The sequence below is a fragment of the Vipera berus genome, assembly GCF_964194415.1.
Source record: "Vipera berus genome assembly, chromosome: 9".
NCBI lineage: Eukaryota > Metazoa > Chordata > Lepidosauria > Squamata > Viperidae > Vipera > Vipera berus.
This window is the reverse complement of record NC_138212.1, coordinates 705810-727014: the sequence shown is the minus strand read 5'-3', so window position 1 is coordinate 727014 and position 21205 is coordinate 705810. Positions and strand designations below refer to the sequence as shown.

At 55.5% G+C, this 21205-nt stretch overlaps 3 protein-coding genes and 1 long non-coding RNA gene across 6 annotated transcripts in view; 3 read left to right on the top strand and 1 right to left on the bottom strand.

Moving 5' to 3' along the window:
- Positions 1 to 1374, top strand: part of EML2 (EMAP like 2) — a 16319-nt gene extending 14945 nt beyond the window's left edge. The window contains exon 20 of the mRNA XM_081334684.1: positions 1219 to 1374. Coding sequence (XP_081190810.1) covers positions 1219 to 1235 — 17 coding nt within the window. The 3' untranslated portion in view covers positions 1236 to 1374. The remainder of the gene's footprint in view (positions 1 to 1218) is intronic.
- Positions 1 to 19374, bottom strand: part of LOC308672087 — a 25675-nt gene extending 6301 nt beyond the window's left edge. Inside the window, exons 1-2 of one of the 3 annotated variants that reach the window (XR_014027340.1) lie at positions 19220 to 19374; positions 18205 to 18301 (exon numbers count right to left, since the gene is read on the bottom strand). This is a non-coding gene — a long non-coding RNA (uncharacterized lncRNA). The other 2 variants (XR_014027341.1, XR_014027342.1) reach the window with 2 other exon arrangements.
- Positions 14360 to 15770, top strand: GPR4 (G protein-coupled receptor 4). The gene has a single exon (XM_081335116.1). The coding sequence runs from the start codon at positions 14561 to 14563 to the stop codon at positions 15767 to 15769; it is 1209 nt and encodes a 402-aa protein (XP_081191242.1). The 5' UTR covers positions 14360 to 14560; the 3' UTR covers position 15770.
- On the top strand, positions 19110 to 21082 carry OPA3 (outer mitochondrial membrane lipid metabolism regulator OPA3). Its single transcript, XM_081334697.1, has 2 exons — positions 19110 to 19322; positions 20126 to 21082. Exons 1-2 carry the CDS (start codon positions 19181 to 19183, stop codon positions 20452 to 20454), a joined length of 471 nt encoding a protein of 156 aa, XP_081190823.1. The 5' UTR covers positions 19110 to 19180; the 3' UTR covers positions 20455 to 21082.
- The last annotated feature ends 123 nt before the right edge of the window (positions 21083 to 21205 follow it).

The following is a 21205-nucleotide window of genomic DNA, read 5'->3' as shown; positions in this document are numbered from 1 at the left end:
AAGTCGAGGACTACCTGTATCTCGTCTTTGCATCCATGGAGATTCTCCATCCTCCTGGTCAGGGTTGTCCCAAAGGTGCTTTTTTTCCAAAGGCAACTGGAGTTTCTTGGTTCTTTTCTCCTTGAAAACGTTTCACTTTTCATCCAAGAAGCTTCTCCGGTTCTGAAGAGCCACCTAATGGTGAAGAAACTTCTTGGATGAGAAGCGAAACGTTTTCAAGGAAAAAAGAACCAAGAAAGTCCAGTTGCCTTTGGAAAAAAGCACCTTGGGGTATCCTATCTCTGAAAATCAGATTTTGGGATCTGCATTTCCTGCGGGGGGGGCACCTGCAAGGGCGAGCGAGCGGGCTGGCACCTTTGGGCACAAAGAAACTGATCTGCCTGCGTCTCCGGCTGGCTGTCCCCACGCTGAAGGAGCCCCACGGTGTTTTGGACTGGAGGCTTCTGGGATGGATTGTCCGCTGCTCCCCCAGACTAGAGCGCTCTCAGAGAGTCCCAGGACTGCTCTGATGCTGGAGGACCAGAAGAGGCTCTGCTGTTTAGGAAGCCCGAGGGCCCCCAATAGGTGAGGCAACGGGCCACAGGGACGCCCCCCCCACCCGTGGGACTTCCTCTCCAAAGAGGCAGGCTCTCCCACTCACCCACCCCCAAAACCTTTGCCTTCATTTCAGGGAAGAGGGGACCCTTCCCACCAGGGAGGGCCTGGCTGCTTGGAAGGTGTGTGTGTGGAGGGGAACGGCCAGCTTAGCCCTCCTGTCTGCGGCCTCTGCTGGGAGCCTTCTGGGCGTCTCCGTCCCTTCCACCCCCTCCCAGCGTCCCTGGCTTTCTTTGCTGCGGTTGAAGTTTTCGTGCCAGGTGCCAAATCCGCTCTCTCGCTGCTCTGGGATCTTGACGAGCTGTCCCGCTCTCTTATTTTTGCTATCCTCTGACTTATTAATGAGCAGCTTCTGAAGGCAGCCTCCCAGCGGAGCTGGCTCAGGTCCTGCGGCTGGGCTGCTCTCACCTTGCGCTTGCCTGAAGAGGCCAGCCTCAAATCCTGGCTTAGTCAGGGCTTAGCGTTGGCTGCCAGGACAATCCTGGGCTGGAACAGAGCCACGCCGAGATGGGGTTTTGGGGTGGGACGGCTTGTCTTTGGCCCCAGCTAAGATGAGTGGCAGGGTCTTGAAGAAGCTCTCCGAGTATGCTCAGAGTTCCTCCTCCTTCTCCTCCTCCACAAAAGGGCCTGAACTGTCCTGATGTACATGGCTTTCTTGACCCACAGTTGCTGGGTCCCAAGGTCTTGAGAAGAATCCCTCCAGGAGATTGGCGGAGTTTCGGCAAAACCTTGGCTGTTATGCATGATCAGCGCGCCTCCACCCCAAGACCTCTGGCCTTGTCGGGCTACAACTTGCAACTGCACCCCAAAGCAGAATCAGGCCTCAGGTGTGTTTCCAGACCACCCGAGAGGCTCACGGCAAGTGTTCCTAACCTGGCCGGTAAGAGCGGCTTTATTGGCCAACTCAAGAAGAAGACTGGAATCTCCCCTCATTCGGCTCCTTTGGCAATGGCGGGAGGCCCTGCCCTCTCCTGCGGGTCAGAAGCCAGGAAAGGATTCCCCCGGACCAAGCGGAGGAAGCTCAGAGGCCGCTGCCCCCGCCTCGAGCACAAAGCCCACCAGACCATCCCAGGCGGACCTAGTCTGTGCCAGGCACCCAGCTCTGTGGCTGCTTGTGATTTGGGCCTATTGCGCAAGTGAAAAACTGGATCGACTTGCCAGCTGTGGCTGAGGGAGCCACCAGCACCATCCTCGGACACGGGCTAAGCAAACCTGGGCTGAAACGTCTCCCAGCTTGACCTGCCTCACAAGTTCTTAAAGAGGTTCTTAAAATGAGGGTGGGGCGGAGGTCTTCCTTTATATGGATGGGAAGCAAAACTCTTGAATACAAATAAAGTCTGGGATATAAATGCAGAAGCTCTCTCTGTGTTTGTGTGTGTGCCTGTGTGTGTGTGTGTGCATGCCTAAGGCAGGAAAAAGGTGTGCTTGTCTTGTTGATCTCCCGTGGGGTTTTCATTCTGCTGCCCTTCGAGGGCTTAGCAGGCTGGATCACGGGGAATCTTTAAATAGGCGCAGGTAAGTCTTCCGGGCCGCTCTGCTATTAAAATATTAGGGCACCCAAACAGGATTATCTCCCGCTTCACCACCCGGCCCCTTTGCCTTTCCGGGCCCTGCTCCTCTGTCAGGGGGCTTCTTTTTCAGGCCTGCAACACGGGGCCCTCGTGAGTCTCTTGGGGGTTCAGGGGCCAAGGAGGGAGGCTCTCCACCCAAGGGACGTCCAGCCGGAGGAAGGAGAGAGGTGGGTACTGGAGCAGGGTGCTGGAAAGGAAGGCGGCCTTATTTTGGGAAGGGAGGAAGGAGGATGAGGCAGGAAGTGGCTCATCATGGAAGGAGGCCCTTCCTGTCCTTTGCTGATTGGGGGGGGGCTGTCCAAGAGCACCTGCAGGCAGCAGGACCACCCTTCCTGCACAACCCAGGCTGACCCTCCTGCCCTTTTTGTCCTGCATCTCTTTGGCAGCCACAGCACTGTAGTGGCTCCTGGGGGGGGGGGGCTGCAGATGCTCGTTAGCCAGGGAACGTCTGAATGGCTTCCCTGAGAAGCAGCTGCTTTCCAGGCCTGGGGAAGGTGGGTGAGGGCCGAGCCCCTACAGCGCCCTCACAAGACGGGGCCCCTCAGCTCAAAGGCCAGGAAGGAATTGGGGCGCAGAGCGGAGCTCCCAGCTCAGGGGCTCTTCCCACCCGAATCCCTTGGGCTAAAGGAGCAAATAATGGACGGGGGGGGGCACTCCGGCTCCCCCCCACGCCAGACCAGCTGTTGCCGCCCAAGGGGGTCCTTCTCCGGGGAAGGCGGCAGGCTGAACCCTCGCAGGGGAAGAAGCGCTCCTGAGCAGCACAGGACCATCCCGGCGATGGGGGGGCGCTGCCTCGGCTCCCGGGCCAGCCTTGCCTTCCTCTGCCCCGTCTGCGGTGGGCGGCCAGCGGGGCTGAGCAGGGAGGGGCAGAGCCTGGTCGGGCTCACAAGATCGTCGGGAGGCGGGAGCGCTGCGGGGAGGGTCCTCCAGGCTCCTCTCCCCCCGCCGCCAGCCCCAAGCGGACCTTCAACCTCCGGGTTCGCCCCCCTCCCCCACCTCGGAGCCCCCCGTCTCCGCAGCCCCTACGGGGAGCCGGCAGCGAGCGGGTTAAGCGGCTCCCCGCCCCGAGAGGCCGGCTCCGCGGAAGGCGCCGCGCCGAGAAAGTCTCCGGGCAACCGCCGCCGCTCACTCCGGGCTGAACCGGGCGGCGAGCGGAGGTCCCGATGGAAGCCGGGCAAGATGCCTCGCCGGCGGCGTGAGCGGCTGTCCCGCGCCCCCTTCTCAGCGGCGCCGCCCGGGAGAAGCCCCCCGACCCCGCCGCTGGAGGAGGCGGCGGCGGCGGCGACCTTCCCGGGGAAGTCTCAACCGTGAGCATCCGCTGCCGGGACGGGGGGAGGCGGGGGCAAATGGGGTCTGTTGCTTGCCGGAGGAGGGGGCCAAGAGGGCGCTTTCCCCGGAGTAAAGGGAAGCCCTTCCGGGTGGCTTTGTGGGAGCCGAGCCGTGCCGTGCCAAGCGAGGCTAAAGAGCGCCTCTGAGCATATACCAAGTGCTTTTCTTTCACTATTTGAAAGCCAGCAGGGGTCGGGAGACCAAGCCGTTGGAGGGGGCGGGCTCGATCTTACTCTCTCAACGGGCCTCTGATGGAGGCTGCTGCCCCAGGGATCCAGCGTGCCCCGTGCCCCGGGCGGGGGTTGGGAGGGAGCATTTCCCTCTCGGAAAGGGATTCCTGGATCCTGCCTGAATAAATACAGAGGAGGTCCCGGGACCCCAGCCTGCCTGGCAAGTTTTGCCCTCCGCCCAGGTAACAACTCCAGCAGGGCAATTTGCGTGCTCAGCACAGAGGAAACACACTCTGCATATTCCCAGAGGCTGGCTGCAAAAAGGCCCTGCAACCTGGCTAAGATTCCAGATGCTCCAGCAGTGTTTTTCAGGCAATTGCGGGGAGGGGGGCAGTGGCAAGGGTGGGGGGCATACAAGACCTCCCTGAGCAGAGAGAAGACCCTCCCAGCTTGTAGGTCACTGTAAGACTTGTGGACTTCAACTCCCAGAATTCCCCAGCCTACAGCTGTGCTGGCTGGGGAACTCTGGGAGTTGGTCCATGTAGTGTATGCTCTTAAGCATACACGGGATGTCAGCACAGCAGGGGGCTGGACAGCTCCAGGCTACAACCGCTTGTGACCACGCGACTTTGCAGTCCACAAGTCTTAAAGTGGTCGAGGTTGGAGACCCCTGCTAGCGGATCCGTGGCAGTCAGGAAAGAAATGGTGGCTGCACAGGCGCAGCTGGCCAAGGGCAGTTTTTGTGTTGTGCAAGAGGAGCCCTTTGACAGCCCTGGCTCTCCACAGGGGTCTCTGGGGTCCCCGGCCCTCTTTGGGAACCCAGCAAGAGAAGGACACGAGGGAGATGCCCCACGTGGCAGAGAGGGGGTTCAGTCCCCCTCTGACTTTGGGTTCCCTCAACATCTGAGGTTAGTAGGATCACCAAAGCAGCAGCTGGATCCAGCCCCCGTTCTGGACCTCGGTCCTCCCTCCTGCAAACCGTCCACTCAAGTTCGGGCAGATGACTGGCACCCCAAGCCTGCCTGGACTCCCAATTCCAATCAGGAAGCTCCCTCCCGGGGTCCCCCAGGCCAGGAAATGGGGTGGGTTTCAGCCAAGAAGCTCCAGCACAACATAGGCAATGCCCGCCACCCCCCCCCCCGCCCCGTGGCTGGCTTTTCGTTGTGGCTCTTGCCCCCAAGCTGCCCGTGAGTCAACACAGACTCCCACCCGGCCTTCCCATGCAATTCGGGAGACAATGCAGGGAGGAGAAAGGGGATACTTCCAGCGGAAGGAGCAGGGAGGCAGCCCCCCTACTCCTCTGACCCTCCCAAACGTATTTCTATTTTCATCTTTACTGACTCGCTGCGCGGATAACGAAATTGCCCCGATATCCCCAACAAACAATGGAGTTTCTGGCGATAATGAAATCAGTCCGAATGCAATTTTGAAATCACAGAGCACATGGCGGGTGGGAGAGGAGCAGCCGTTGCTTCCTGCCTAGTTCAAGCCGGGCCGCCTCCCGTGTGCCTGCCGGGCCGGACATGGGGGGGGAAGGTGACCTGGGCGAGGAGGGGAGCCTGGCTCTTAACGCCACCCACGGGGTGGTGGAGTCTTGAGTCGGAACTTTTCTGGAGTGGACCCACTTCTGGGAAGTTCCTTTAAGACAGGGGTCTCCAAACTAGGCATCTTTAAGACTTGTGACTTCAACTCCCAGAATTCCCCAGCCAGCCCGGAGCTGAAGTCCACAAGTCTTAACGATGCCTAGTTTGGAGACCCGTCTTTGGCCTCTCTTTATGGGCCTTCTGGGGTCTTTATTCCAAGTGGTGTTTGGTTCTTATTATCTTTCTAGCTAAGGTTTTTACCTACTAGAGCTACCTTACTGTTGTTTTATTCACCATTTGAACTTACTTACGTATTTTGTATTGTGTTTACACTTGACCTTTTCAAAATATGATTTAACCTGCTGGATGAGGCTTTTATATGGAGAAACAGGCTAGGCAAGGATTTCATGCTAATAATCCTTTTTGATAGTACTAATGAGAGAGCCGTTAGGGGATCTAGCAGGAGACGTGGAGGCTTCCAAACCGTGGCTGAGATGCAACCGGAAGGCAAGAGGGCTACATAATCGTTTTAGCTGCAGAGGGCAGATTAAAAAAAAACTGTCAGAATGACCCGGGCGCAGGATTAAAACTCTCCGCCGCCCCAAAGATGGCTATTTGTGTGTTCCTCTAACTGATCGCCTGGCGTGGCTCCAGGGCTCAGGGCCGGACGCCTCTCCTCCACCTGCCTTGCCCAGTCATATCCCCACGAAGGAGCTGACCTGAGGTTTCCAGACTGCTCCTATTTCGGGTGAAATCAATGAAAACTCCACGGAGCCAGCCACGGCTGGAGATCATATGCAACTCAGGCCAAGGATGCCTGGACTCTCAAGTGTTCACACAACACAGTCAACTTGAGGGGTCTAGTGCAGGACTAGCACTGAGGGTGTTACCTAATTGGGTAACGAAACGCCTGCAAGAAAACCACCCAGCTCAGAGAGCAGCAAGGACCCCACAGAGCTCCCCTCCACTCCCTTCTAGCACTGATGACATTACCTAGTTGGGTAATGAAACGCCTGCAAGAAAACCACCCAGCTCACACACCACCAGGTCCCCTTGCAAGCCTCAGCTACAAATATTCTCCTTTGCAGTTAACTTGGTTACAGTATTAGCCCAGTCACTGGACATGCCCTGTGAGCAAATCATAGACTAACTGGCTCAGAGGCATCAGTAGCAACACACAAACATCTAACCGTGGTTGAGACCAAGGAAGCCCAGCGTTTTGTGCAAAGACAAGTCACTCAGCTTGAACAGATGTGAGTAAACCTCGGGTGTGAATGTTTGCTGAAGGATCCCGGCCTTGGAGAAGGCTGAGCTGCTGCCAGCCACGGAGGCAAAACGTGGCCCAGGGATCTGACGCCCAGGCCTGGAGGGACGGGAGTGGGCACACTCCAATGCCTTGGGTTTAGCTAAAGGAGGCACTGTGCTTAGTGGCTGAAAGGCTGCCTCAGTTCCCCTGCACGTAGTAGCGAGACCTGTAGCAACTCTTGGCCACCTTCATGTTCTCAGACGGTTTGGCAATCTTACGTGAGTTGCACAGAGTAAGAGATTCGAAGGGGCTCATCTTATATTATCTACGCCTCCCTTCCCTTTCTGGGCAGAAGAGGAAGGCTGCCCCCTGGGCTGGAGCCTAAGCTCCCATCTTCCACCCGTCAGCCAGCAGCAGAGCAGACCAGGAACCATTAGCCCACCGATTAACAAAAGCGGTTCATCAAGCCGCTTCCCTGCCCCCAAGAGGAGCACCGCCGGCCCAGCCGCCCGGTCAAGCTCAGGCCTGCACGAACGCCTAGACGTGGTTATTTACCCAGACCGTGGATTAGCCGGGAGCTGCTCCTCAGACCCGCCCAAACACCTCCGGGGGATGAAAAGCCCTGACGCAGGGGACTGGCGGCTTGCTGGGGATTGTGGGATCTGGGAAACGGGGAGCAGCAACCAAGCTGCCTCTTCTGCCGCTCACGTCTTGGCCGGGGGCTGCTCTCCCGTGAACCCTGTGCAGCTTCTCCTCCGCTCAAAAGACAAAAGGCACCAATAAAAGCAATTCGGAACTGGCTGTCCAGATTTGTACGAATGTGAGCTCGTTCTGTGCCTGACTTTGAAACTGAAAATACATTGTCTTCCCTTCCCAAGAGCCTCTTAAGAGCTGCCTAAGAAATGGAACTGTAGGGCATTTTTTTAATGCATTTCTGCATTTCCATCCGGTTATCCAAACATCGTCTCCCACCTGGACTGAGGAGAACCTGGACGAGGCTCCTGCCCTGAAAGTAGGGCAGCTCCGAAGAAAGACCCCAGCTGCAGTGGGGGCCCTCCAGCCCAAGACGGGCAATCTTCACCTCTCTGACGAAGCAGCAGCAAAGCCCCACAGCACCCACACCCATCCTGGGCACACTGCTGAGATCCCAGGGGAACATTTGGGCTCTTCTGTCTGTCCGTACAGCAGCTGCTTCAGAAACACCTGCATTTCTGGGATATAAATAGGAGGCGGCAGAATGGTCGAATTGGGGGCCGAGCACTGACTGTTGCTGGCAGGTGGAGGGCAGAGGGAGGCACCTGATGGGCTGGAGGAGAGGAGGGCACCCCGCAGGCCCTCCAGCCGCGAAGTAGTGTCCTTGGGCTTGGGGGTCTCCCCCCCTCCCGAAGGAGAGCCATCCCTCTCTCCACGTCCAGAGATAAAGCGCTTCGTTTGTTCGTTGCGCAGAGGCCACCACCATCCAGACGTGCTCTCCTCCATTACAAAATAAGTGTTGGAAAGGGCCAAACTAGTCCAACCTCCTGCTCAAAAGGAGAGCCTGGGCCATTCCTGACCAATCGCATTCCAGCCTCTGCTCAGAAACCTTCTCTGCACCCTTTCCGGAGTCTCAACATCTCCACACGCCCCGATTTTCCCTTCGCCAGTGTTTCCCACCCACTTTCCCCCCCCTAATATATCCACTGGCTGGAAGAAGCTGTCTGGGAGGAACCCGGCGTGTTTAACGGGGCAGAACATGCAAAGCTGTCTAAGGATTACCGGCTGGGCGCCTAGGAACAGAGGAAGCGCCTCGCCCGCCTGCGTTTCATTTCTGACTCTCCAGGAACTGAGGCGGCTCTCTGTCCAGTTTCTCCCCCTGCTTCTCCCGCACGCCCTGTGGTCTCGGACGTCGACATGGAAAGTCTCAAATGGGAATGAATTCATAAAGTCCAAATTGCCTTTTTACAGGACACTTAGCTTGAAGTTGTTTTTTTATTATTATTTCTTGTTGAATTTGCAAAGCACATTGAACCACAGAGTAAACAGATGGTTCACGCAGGTTGAGCTTCCTTGGAGAAGTGGAGCAATTAAGGAAGCTGCTGGGTTTTTAACTGATCGGGTGGTGTGTGTTACGCAACCAGGGCAGCCTTTGTGTCCCTCCAGAGAAGCCACCAGACATTCAAGAAAAGCATGCTGCTTCTTTCTGTGCTCCTCAAATACAGAGCTCTCCAACCTTGGCAACTTTAAGACTTGTGGACTTCAATTCCCAGAATTCCCCAGCCAGCCCTGGACTAGAGCAGAGGTCTCCAACCTTGGCAACTTGAGGACTTGAACTCTCAGAATTCTGCGCTGGCAGAATTAAAGTTGCCACGGTTTGAAATCTTCTGCAAATCTTATGGCCGTTACGAGGACTCCCATAGTCGCATCTGCCTTCTAGCCAGCCTCTGCACTCCAAGACTTCCATCTTTTTGAGCTGGCTACCATTTCTCCAGCCAGAGAGGAAGGTCTTCTGCATTGTTCTAAACCCATTTCCTGGCTTGAATTTCTGCCCTGCCTGCCTCCGATGAGCGGTGACCACATTTGTAAGGATGGCAGGTCAGGGGCAAGGCTGGCCACGTTCCTTCCGGGCAACAGAGGCCGTCTGCCAGCTGCTTAGCCCATTCAGAAGCAGGTGGGAACCGGGGTCCAGAATTGTATTCTTAATCTCATTTGGGCCAGTAATAGAAGAAGACAATGTCCTTGAGGAGGGACACCGCTCCTGCCCCCCCTTCCCTTTCTCCCCTTGTTCTGCCTGGAGGGCAGACCTTCTGCTGCAGCAGTGTGTGGCTCCTGGCATAACAGGCGCCGAGCCAGAATTTAATTCATTGTTAACAAACGGCTCCAATTCCTTTTTAAAATTGGGTGGATTGTACTAACCCCATGACGTTGAGTCCCTGGCTCGACCCTCCGAATAAGGACTGTCCTTCCAGGAGATGCTGCATAGACAGGCCGTTCTCGACGTTCGATCACAACTCTGAGTCCAAAATTTTCACTCGCTAAGTGAGTTTTGCACCATTTTATCACCTTTCTTGTCAGAGTTCTTAAGCGAATCATTGCAATTGTTTAGTCACACGGTTGCTAAGTGAATCTGGCTTCCCCACTGACTTTGCTAATCAGAAGGTGGCAAAAGGGGATCACGTGACTCTGGGACGCTGCAACCGTCGTAAGTATGAACCAGTTGCCAAGCGCCTGAATCTTGACTGCAGCGGTCCTAGGTGGGAAAACCGGTCGTAAGTCACATTTTTCTGAATGGTTGTAATTAGGGACTACCTGTATATAGCTTGTGGTTATGCTGACACCAGCGTGTGTGAACAGTGTGAGGGGGAAGCAGGACTCTCTGTTTGCACATTCCTTGTGCTACGGCTGTCTTGTCCCAGTTTGGGGAGGCCTCTAACCTCGCCAGGTGGGCGTCCTGTGTCAACCCACTGTGGTCAGCCTGGACTCCGGTGGGTGCCTTTAGCCAAGCCACCTGGTTACACAATGGCAGCATCTTCCTTAGGGCTGGGTCTGCCCTTTCCTGCACTCAGCCCCCCCTCCCCCCGACAAGCACCCCAGGACAGTGATGAACTCTCTCCGCTTAGCTTCTTGTCCGCTTCATGGTGGCTGAGAGCAGAGAGCAAAGAGGGCTGAGGTGGCTGCTTGCTTGGGGTCAATTCCTGGGTTTTAGCCTCCGGTTGCTTTGGATTACCCACCAAAGAGGCTGCTGTTTGGCAGAATAGCAGAATAACATAGTTGGAAGGGACCTCAGAGGTCTTCCAGTCCAGCACCTGCTCAAGCGGGAGACCCTATACCATTCTAGATAAATGGTTGCCCGGTTTCTTCTCGGCAACCTCCAGTGATGAAGCATCCATAAGTTCTGAAGGCGTTTTTTTCACTGATTAATTAACAAAATAACAGAATTGGAAGGGACTTTGGCGGTCTTCTCATCCAACCCCTTGCTCAAGCTCAAGACCCTAGATCAGGGGTGTCCAACCTTGGAACTTTAAGACTTGTGGACTTCAACTCCCAGATTTCCCGAGCCAGCTATACTACCCTTATACTTCACTATTTCAGAGAAGCGGTTGTCCAGTCTCTTCTTAAAAACCTCCAGTGTCTGGAGTCAAGTCGTTCCGTTCCGCTTGTTCACTGTTCAGAAAAGCCAAAGGGTTCCTACCAGAAGTACGATTTCCATAGAAGGCCTTTTGATCTCCCTTCCCTTCCACAGCAGCCCAAAGTGGAGAATGTGCTGAGCCCAAGTCTTTTGGGCGGGGCTGGGCAATTACAGACGTTGAGGAAAATTTAAGGATCTGCAAGGCTCATTTCTTATCTACCCTGACCTCGTTTTTACTGCTTTGACAAACAGAAGTTACCTCTTGGCAGCAGGATTTGAGCTGCTGGACTTTTCCGCCAAACTTACAGGGGACACACACACACACACACACACACACACACACACACAGAGTTTACTCAGCACGCCCTGCTAACAGTACCCAAAGGCTCCTGCAGGTCCTGGGTAATGCTGGCTTCTCGCCTGGATGTGCCCACAACAGGTCTTTGCCGGCTGGTGCCCCACCTCCGCCTGACCTCTCCTGGCCCTGCGGCTGTTTCTCCTGGGGTGGCGCAAAAAGCTCTTCCCACGGCCAGGTCCTGGCCACTGATGGCGAGCAGCTGACTTGCTGGTGGAAGTGGAACTTTCCTTTCCCTTTCCTCTTCGAAAGCTAAATGGTTTTGAGGATCGGCTGCATTCCCCCGGTCTGGAAAAGGTCCTTCTCTTCCTCTGGCATCGTCTCCCCAGCCCAGCATCCATCCGTCTCGCCCCAGCCGCCATTCTTCCTTGCACGAGGGCAGCCCCTTCTCAGTGTGCCCCGTCGTGCTCTCTTCTCCGAGGATCACAGAAGTCGAAGGAAGGAAGCGGATGGAGATCGTATTAACAGAATAACAGAGGTGGAAGGGACCTTGGAGGTCTTCTAGTCCAACCCCCCTGCTCAGGCAGAAGACCCTGTACGGGTTGTCCAATCTCTTTTTAAAACCTTCCAGTGTTGGAGCACCCACAACTTCTGGAGGCAGGTTGTTCCACTGGTTAATTGTTCCCAGTGTGAGGAAGTCTCTCCTTATTTCTAGGTTGCTTCTTTCCATCCGCTGCTTCTTGTGGGATCTGTCCTTTTTCCCCTTTGGTGAAGGTTTCCGGTCCACTAACCTCTCTCCAACGTGCATTAAAATGCCTGCACCGCCTCTGAGCGATTTTGTTCCTTGTTTGCTCTCAACGGGCTGAAGCTGTATTTACTCACATCCAAAAACATCCCTGGTGAAGGAAACGTGGTTGAAGGGCAGGGGAGGACTGGTGCCCAGGGACCCTGGCAGGTGTGGCTTGGAATTGGCATAACGTTTAATTTGAGGATGATGGGGAGTGTGGTTCTGCTTCCCACATCCTGGCTGGGCTGGCAGGAATCTTGCTGTGGCCGCACCAGCCTGTCTCTGTGTTATTCTCTGCCCTTTGGAGCCCGGCAGGGGGGCCTCCGGGAACCCTCTTAGCAGGGAGGGGGGTCCTTGTGACCTTCAGTTCCAGCCAGAAGGATTAAGCATCCCCAAAAGGTCAATATTAATTTTTCAGGAGACTTTTCTGCCTAGAATCAACCTGCCATTCCTTGAGAAATGGCTTAACGGCAGCAGACTTGGCGCCATGTACATGAAGACCCCTAAAACAGAGGGGCTGCCCACACGGGTGCGGATTTCAGCTGTACACGTGTGAACGATCAGCAGGGAGTAGGGAGACGGCTGGCTTTAGGAAAAACCAGCATTAATCCTGCCGCTGGCTTCTCTCTGGATTGGTGTGCAGCAACACCACACAAGGACTTGGCAGCTGCCCTGACAGAGTCTCCGTCTGCACTTTTCCACTTTTAAAGCTCTAGTCTAGGCAGAGGACTTCAAACGTCCTCCACCCCCCACAGACTGACCCCCTCACGGAAAGCTCGGTGGTCTTCCAAGACCTCTTTGAGCCTGTCCAACTCAGTATGGAAAGCAGGGAAACCCACCCCCCCCCAGCACACACTCTAAGAAGAAGGTGCTGTAATTCTGCTTTCAGAGTTAGAGCCTTGGTCATCAAATGGCGTTTAGATAAGGCAGGTGTGCTCACTGAAGAGGCAAAACAGAAAAATACCTGGCCTGAGTGAGAATAACAAAGAAGTGCCACGTGGCATGAGCCACAAGGACGGCTGGGGTGCCAGGGAAAGAGATAGATAGATCCAGGAGCTCCTCCCTACACTGATCTTCAGAACAGAGAGTACAGCTGGAAGGGACCTTGGAGGTCTTCTAGTCCAACCCACTGCTCAAGCGGGAGATGCTATAACATTTCAGACAAACGGCTGTTCGGTCTCTTCTTAAAAACCTCCAGTGACGAAGCCTCCACAACTTCTGGAGGCAAGCCCTTCCGCTGGTCAATCGTCCTCACTGTCAGGAAGTTTCTCCTTAGTTCCAGGCTGCTTCTCTCCTTGACGAGTGTCCATCCGGTTGCTTCTTCTTCTGCCTTCGGGGGCTTTGGAGAATAAGCTGACCCCCTCCTCTTCTCCGTGACAGCCCCTCAAACACTGGGTCCCTGCTATCAAGTCCCTGCTAGTCCTTTTCTCTAGCCTGGCCAAACCCAGTTCCTGCAACCGTTCCTCATAGTCTCCAGGATTTTAATCATCCTAGTTGTTCTTTTCTCTGATTACAAGAAAAAGTGGTTGAGACTTTAAAAAATCTCCTTAGGACCCTGCATTTCAACTGCAGCTCTATTTCCTCGGGTGCTTCCTCTTCCCAATGTGCCACACCAGCTCATGGGCCTCTCCCACACGTGTCACCCCTTTCCCAATGGGTGAGCTTATATCGACAAGAAAGGGGAGGGCGCCCCCTCTACATGGTCCCTGCTTCCCAGAATTGCTATGCTGACGGTTGCGGATGTTGAGTGTTGGGGATGCTGGCCTGGGATTCGGTCTTGATGGAAGAAGGGATGTGCTTTCCGAGGCAGGAGTAGGGCACACGCATGTTTGTTTATTGCTATAAAAATAGGGAAGAATCTTGAGACACTCTAGTCTAGGACAATGACCGCCCTATTCTCAGAGGTTCCGGAGGACCCAGAGGTCCCTTTCCCTGCCCCGAGAAATTCTTGGCTTCCCAGCTCTCAACAGAAGCTGCACAACCATTTTTCAAAGGCATGTATGTATGTATGCATGTAACATCAGGGTTGGAATTCGTGTTCTGCCAGAAGACACCGAGGACATATTTAGCCTTCAGAAGTGAGCCTTTTTAGCTCCAGGTTGATGTGTGTGTGTGTGTGTGTGTGTGTGTGTCTCCTTGGTGGTCTCTCAGCTTGGTGGTTTTCATGGAGACATTTCACTACCAACATACCCCAACCAACACAGACAGGGCAAGCTACAGTGTATGAACAAGGAACACACTCGATGATGTTACCTAGTTGGGTAATGAAACGTCTGAAAGAAAAGCCGCAAGCTCAGAGAGCACCCAGGACCCCCCCTGTTCAGCCTTGAGAAAAGAGAATTTGGGGGCGGATAGGATACCACGGAGTAGGAACTCACATTTTCTTTCCCATCCCAAACAAACATGAAGACAGGCTCCCTCAGAGCGTGACCGAGGCAGGTTCGGGTCTCCTCTAAAGGGGATGCAGTTTGTGTTCAGGCAGACGCTGAGCAGCCATTGTCAGAAAAGTTTCAGTTCCTGCAGTGAACCAGCAAGGGCTGGACTTGATGGCTCCTCACAATAACGTTATTATTATTTTAAGGCTCAACATCCAGGAAAGCACCGTATGTTTTTCTTGTACAAGCCCAGGCTCTGGCAAGATTCCTGCCGTTCTCTGCTCTCTGGCCCAAAACCTGCGTCGTATAATTTCTCTGTGACTTGTGCTCTGAACCAAACCACAAAAGACGCAAGCGGCAACCCGTCTCTCGTTCTCTCCCCCAGGTCTGAAAAGCTAGGAAAGGCCACTGGGTGGTAGCCCAACCCCCCCCCCCCCGAGATCAGAGGGACGGCAGCAAAAGGTAATTGGCACCCTTTAGAGGGCGATGATGGAGCCCCATCCTCATGGCAGCTTCAGGAACTTCCTTTCGGCGGCCCGCCTGGTCCTGCGGACACACCGCCTCCAGTCACGCGAACTTCGCTGCTGAGCTGGGCTCCAGGATGTGCAACGCGAGCCAAGCCAGCTGGAGCTGCCCCGTGGACTCCAGGGTGGACCACCTCTTCCCGCCCACCCTGTACATCATCGTCATCACGGTGGGGCTGCCCACCAACTGCATGGCGCTCTGGGCGGCCTACCTGCAGGTCAGGCAGAAGAACGAGCTGGGCGTCTACCTGATGAACCTGTCCATCGCGGACCTGCTCTACATTGCCACGCTGCCCCTCTGGATCGACTACTTCCTCCACTACGACAACTGGATCCACGGGCAGGAATCCTGCAAGCTGTTTGGGTTCATCTTCTACACCAACATCTACATCAGCATTGCCTTCCTCTGCTGCATCTCGGTGGACCGCTACCTGGCCGTGGCACACCCCCTGCGCTTTGCCAAGTTCCGGAGGGTCAAGACCGCGGTGACCGTCAGCCTGGTGGTGTGGACCATCGAGATCGGGGCCAACTCAGCCCCGCTGTTTCACAACGAGCTCTTCCACGATCGCTACAACCACACCTTCTGCTTCGAGAAGTACCCCATGGAGGAGTGGGTGGCCTGGATGAACCTCTACCGGGTCTTCATCGGCTTCCTCTTCCCCTGGATGCTGATGCTCTTCTCCTACCAGGGGATCCTGCGGGCCGTGCGCGGCAACGTCTCTACCGAGAAGCAGGAGAAGGCAAAGATCAAGCGCCTCTCGCTCAGCCTGATCGCCATCCTCCTCTTCTGCTTCGCTCCCTACCACCTCATCCTGCTGTCCCGCAGCACTGTCTACCTGAGCAGGCCATGCGACTGCAGCTTTGAGGAGAAGGTGTTCGTGGCTTACCACACCTCGCTGGCTTTCACCAGCCTGAACTGTGTGGCGGATCCCATCCTCTACTGCTTTGCCAACGAAGGTGCCCGAAGCGACGTGGCCAAGGCCCTCTCCACCTTGCTGCGCTTCCTCACCAGCTCCAAGCCCCAGGAGATGGCCAGTGCCTCGCTCACCCTCGACACTCCTCTTTCCACCAAGAAGAGCATCTTCTGCCGGCAGCCCTTGGCCTTCCCGCTGCCGCCCTCCGCACAGGCCGGCGGATTGGGGAGGGGAGACGAAGATCTCCCCATGAAGATCCTGACTTTTAAGCAGTGAATATTCCTGGGGAAGCACCAGGTGCTCTGCCATGCAGCATCTCGAGGACGCAAGGAACGGAGTCTTGAAGAGCCAGTAATAATATTACAACAATTTAAAAGCAGTCCTGAGTCCGTGCATGTTTCTGTCACATGTTCCACACTTAAGTCCATTGATAACAAAACCTGGCATTCTTACAACACTTCCAAGCATCCAAAGCACTTCACATGTATTTCTTTATCGTCCATACTACAGCAGGGAGAGCAATTTCCCCCTCATACGGTCAGGCAGCACAGCAGGGGGTCCCCTGTGCAGCCAACAATACCATATTGTATCCCATAAAAATGGGACCCAGGGATACGGCCGAAGCTCCATCAAATTTCACATGCTGAGGCCAGCCAGATGTTCCCTGTAAACTCCCATCACAGACACAAGCAGTAAAACTGTGCTGATTCCCATCGGCCTACTATGTGCGCTATGTGACACCATGTGACACGACATCCAACAATTTACCATTTAAGGGTGTAAAAAAACACCCTGACCCTATTGTCACTCTCTTCTACAAGTTCCCCTTATATGAGAAAGGAGCCACCGTATCCTTGCACTGGCTCGCTCTGGTCTTCACCTCCGTCATTTTCGCACGGCTCCAAAACCAGCCGTTCCATTAGGCTAGCCTTCCTCTTCCTCCATTCAATTTTCAGACAACCAGGTCAAAGGGCTGTTTGTGATTTTGGAAGCTGACACCCTAAGGCATCGGGACAGCAACAGGTAAAGGTTTCTAAAGATAACGGATAAATTCTCTTATCCAGAGAAGCAGCAGCAATAATGTTTGAGCCCTGAGTGGCAGCGCAGGGGTTCCTGTGCAACAAAGCTGGGAACTTCCTGCTTTTTCTCCCTTGCCCAATTTATGCCTGCTTCTTTAAACAAGAGTAGCCGAAAGGAGCGCAAGCCAGAGCCAGCAGTTCTCAGATGCTTCCCCAGGGCCCCTTCAAACATCAGAAGAAGAAAACATTAACCCGCGTCTGTTTCTCCTTAGCTGGTTATAGTTTCCCATCTCCTAGTTAGGACAGGAAGCCGAACACAGGGAGTTTCTGGAAGGGTCATTAATGGAACATTTTCAGAGTCCATGATTGGTTGTCACATAATTAAGTCTCAGCCTGGCCTGATCCGTCACCCAAAGGGAAGAGGGGGAGGACTCTGCCTTCCTTCCAGAAGAGGGCAGCTCTCAGTGGGTACCAGTTCCTGAAAGAGGAGATGAAGCACTCCTGATTGTGCAGAAAGACAATCGTATCTGTAGGCTTCTTGCTGGGTGGGGCCCCCTCTTCCAGTTTGCCTGAGAAGTCGGCTCCCTGTTACATTCACAGCTGGATTATTTAAGAAATGAAGAAGGGGTGGACTTTAATTATCCCTTCAACGCATGTTTATGAATCAGCGTGGGACAGACATTAATTTATGTCAGCAGAGATGATGTAAGAGTAGTATCCCCCCCAGAATAGCTAAATTTACTGCATATATGTAGTATTACAATGTGGATCAGCTCTTGGTATGGGACAAGATATAAGACATGTCAGCTGCTTCCAAAAATTCCCTCAATCCAAAATCAATGTGGATTTCTGGCAAGCTACCCTGTGGATGACTCTGTTCCAGGAATGTATGACAAAGAAAGATTACCATCAGTAACATTCCAAGATGAGAACAGACTAATCTTAGCCTTACCAAGCGCCACTGGACCGAGAGGCTTCCTGGGAATAAACTCAAGGGGCCAAAGGTGAGGCCAGTGGACATGGCTCTCCAGAGCAAGAGGCATCTGTCAGTCTCAGCCATGCTTTGTCTTGGGGTCTGATAGCCTAAAATATGCCCACTCCGGTTGGGACAAGGAGGCGGCAGCATGACTGCTAGTGAAGGAGGGTTTACCCTCCTGCCCGAAATTTCCAATGTTGCAGCATCTCCCCAGATGTTCTGAGAGTGAATGTCAGAACTGCAGACTTTTTCTGGTGCTGTTTATTTAGCTTTCTCTCTCTCTTGGCTGGATCCTCCAGCTGCTGGAATGTCGATCAGAGGACGCAGTGGCCGGTCTGAGGGGCGGAGCGGGGGAAGGTCGGCCCCTTTGACTTTCCCAGGGTTGGGACCTGAAACGTCTCAGTTCAACTTTAACTCTAGCACGTCCCAAAGGTGCTTTTGCAAATGGCAACTGGACTTTCTTGGTTTTTCTTGAAAATATTTTACTTCTCATCCAAGAAGCTTCTTCAGTTCTTCAGAAGTGAAACATTTTCAAAGAAAAAAACCCAAGAAGATCCAGTTGCCTTTGGAAAAGCACCTTTGGGACAAACATGACCCAGGGGATTGAGAATCTCCATAGACATTTTACTCCAAAAGGACTGTGACGCACATGGGATTTTATAAATTCCCCAGACCCTTCCAACAAATGGAGTCGTGTTTGAAGTCCTGGAGCTAACCTGCCAGAGGAGGGTTTCTTTCTCCGCTTGGTTTCCCTTGGCAGCTGCTCCCTCTCAGGGTGTCAATTAGTTCTTCTGGCAAAGAAGGTGGCAGCACCTAAAAGGGCAAATAAAAGCGATTTAACGTTGGAGTGCCCTGACTCTCCTTTCTGCTCTAACCACAGCCCTGTGATCTGCCTTCAGGGGTCTGTGTCTGTGGGAGGGACGAGCATGTGGTCAGTCTCCTCTGTGTGTGTGTGTGAGAGAGAGAGAGAGCCCCAGGGCACCCATCTCCTCGCCTCGTTTACTCTCCCTCGCCTTCATCCTCGCTACCTGAGCATGTTGAGTTACTCAGCCAGAAGTTCAGTTTCCTGCCAGGTAAGGCGAGATACCCTCACTTTATGAACGGAAGCTGAACCCGAAGACCAGCCCGTTTCAATGCACGATGGCAGCCCGTGCGCGCGTGTTGCTGCAAAAAAACCCACCGAGCTCAGCGGGCGCCGAGGCTCCACCGCAAGCCCAGAGCTTCGGGGGGGGGGTTAGGGTTCGGGTCCCCCCGGAAGCAGAAAAGACAGGAGGGCGAGGCCAGGAGGGCGCCCGCGGGCGGGTCGCTCCGCTTCGTATCTCTATGGTCCCCCGGCCAACGACCAAACGGCCCGACTTCCTCCGGCGTCCACGGCTTACACCGGAAGCGGGCCCGCACCCCTTCCCCTCAGACCCGGGAGTCGAGGGAGGGGCAAGGGGGAGGCGTGCTCCCCCCCCACCGCCTTAGACACTTAGAAGGACGCGGCAATTTACTGATTCGTGAGAAAGCGAGGCCCCGCCCCTCGCGCGCCCGCCTTCTTCGGAGGGAACGTTTGCGTATTCATGAGGCGCATTTGCATACGCGAGCTGACGCCAGAGGCCAGCGCGGAGGGCGGGGCGCGCGGAGCGTGCCGGCGTCGACGCGCTCGTGGTTGGCGGGCCGCTCCGCGCGGGGGCCGCTGGGAGCGCCAGGATGGTGGCCGGCGCCTTCCCGATCGCCAAGCTGCTCTACCTGGGCGTCCGGCAGCTCTCGAAGCCCCTGGCGGCGCGCATTAAGGACGGGGCGCGCGCCAGCCCCTTCTTCCGCCAGTATATCTGCGGCCCCCCCGCGCAGCGTGAGTAAGCGCTCGGGAGCAGCCCGCCGTGCGTCTGCAGCCAACGGGAAGCGGGAGGGGGCGGGGCCCGCGGCGGCGGCGGCCAATGGGGTGACGGGGAAGGTGGGGGTTGGGCCGGCCGGGGCGCGCAGGCGCCGAACGAGGAAGGTGACTTTGCAGCGGCACGTGGTCGGGGCGTCGCGCCTCCAGCCCCCGGAGCAGTCTACCTGGAAGGGCGGCCGGCAGGGGGGCGGAGCGCTCTTCAAATGGACGCTGGGCTTTTGGCTAAGGGACGTTCAGCCAGTCCGACTAGGGTCTCCCCAAGTTGCCTAGCCCGAGTTTGGGCCCCTCCGTGCCGCCGTGGCAGAAGAAAGTGGCCCCGCTTCTCCCGGCGCTCCCCCCCTCCACACCTTGGGGATGCCCGGGCGACGGAGCGAAGGCGGCAGCCCCTCCGCGGTCTCCTCCAACTGCCCCCTTCCTCTTCGCCCGGCGGAGCTGCGGTTCGCGCAGCCTGCGGGGCGGTCCCGAAGGAGGGGGACCCCCGCAGCCAAGGCCGCTGCCCACCCGGGACCCTGGCCCCGCGGACTCTGCCTTGCTCCCTGCCAGCCTCCGGATGCCCGCGCTGACTGCTCTTAGCTAGTGGCAGGGGGTCCCCGGGGCCTCTTCCTCCCCGCTGACGGGTGGCTTTCGGGACCTTCCATTGCACGTCGGCTGACCTCCAGGGCCTTGACGAGGCTGGGTCGGGCGATCCTTGCCGGTAAAAGGCGCGGCTTGCCTCTGGCCCTGCTCCCCTGTGCCCACAGGCCTTCCCTCTTCTCTTGCAGTCTACCACTGGGTGGAGATGCGGGCCAAGATGCGGATCATGGGCTTCCGGGGCGCCGCCATCAAGCCGCTGAACGAGGAGGCGGCTGCAGAACTGGGCGCAGAGCTGCTGGGCGAGGCCATCGTCTTTGGGGTGGGGGGGCTGTGCGTCTTCCTGGAATACTCGCGCCAGAGCACCAACGCCAAGAAGAAGGAGGAGGAGCTGAACGGCACCTTGCTGGGCCTGCAGGAGCAGCTGATGGAGCTCAGCTTGACTGTGGAGACCTTGGACGCCCGGCTGCGGGAGATGAACCGGGTGCTGGTGGAGGTCTCCACCGCCCCCAAGAAGTAGCCTGCCGCTCCTCAGGACGGCGAGGGTGGGGCACTTCCTGGGTGGTCTCCCAGGCTGGATCCAGACTGCCAGGGGGAGCACTTGGCGTTCCTTCGCATGCAGGAAGATTAGGATTTGGGGTGCCGGGATGTGCACCCCAACCGAATGGCCTGGTATTTTCCTAGAATGTAAATATTGGATCAATTAAAAAAGCAAAAGAAAGAGGATCAGGTTTCCTTCCTTCAGGTTCTACATTGGCTCCGGCCCCCTCCTCAGTTTCCCTCAAAGACATGGTTTTTAGCAGTTTTAGCCCCAGTATTGAACTGCCCTGCCTGGGGGTGTGTGGCAGCTGCTTCTCTTTTCCCGAGAACAAGCAGCCCCCCAGGTCTTCTGTTGCTGGAGCCGGGGAGGAAGCAGATGGGGTGTTTGGAAGCCAAATGAGGACGCCGTGTGGGTTGATGATGTAGCATCGACGCTGACTCTTAGCAACCCGATGGGTTTTCTCTGGGTTTTCTCAATCGTGACAACTTTTAAGAAGTGTGGACCAACTCCCGGAATTCCCTAATCAGCATAAGAAATGCTGCCAGATAGGCTTCTTGCAAAGATGGCCTTCCAGGTATCTTGGTGGTGTACAGGTGGACTTATGACAATTGGGACTAGAATTTTCATCCCTAAGAAGGGTTAAGTGAGTTGCATCTGATTTTACAAGCTTTTTTGCCGCTGCTGTTAAGTAAATCGTGTAATTAAGGAAATCTGGCTTCCTCTAATGACT

What these genes read in the sequence shown, in the direction of transcription:
- GPR4 (XM_081335116.1), top strand. Translation starts at nt 14,561, where the DNA reads ATGGCAGCTTCAGGAACTTCCTTTCGGCGGCCCGCCTGGTCCTGCGGA.
- OPA3 (XM_081334697.1), top strand. Translation starts at nt 19,181, where the DNA reads ATGGTGGCCGGCGCCTTCCCGATCGCCAAGCTGCTCTACCTGGGCGTC. An exon ending in CTGCGGCCCCCCCGCGCAGC is followed by an intron (nt 19,323 to 20,125) that starts GTGAGTAAGCGC and finishes CTTCTCTTGCAG; the next exon opens with TCTACCACTGGGTGGAGATG.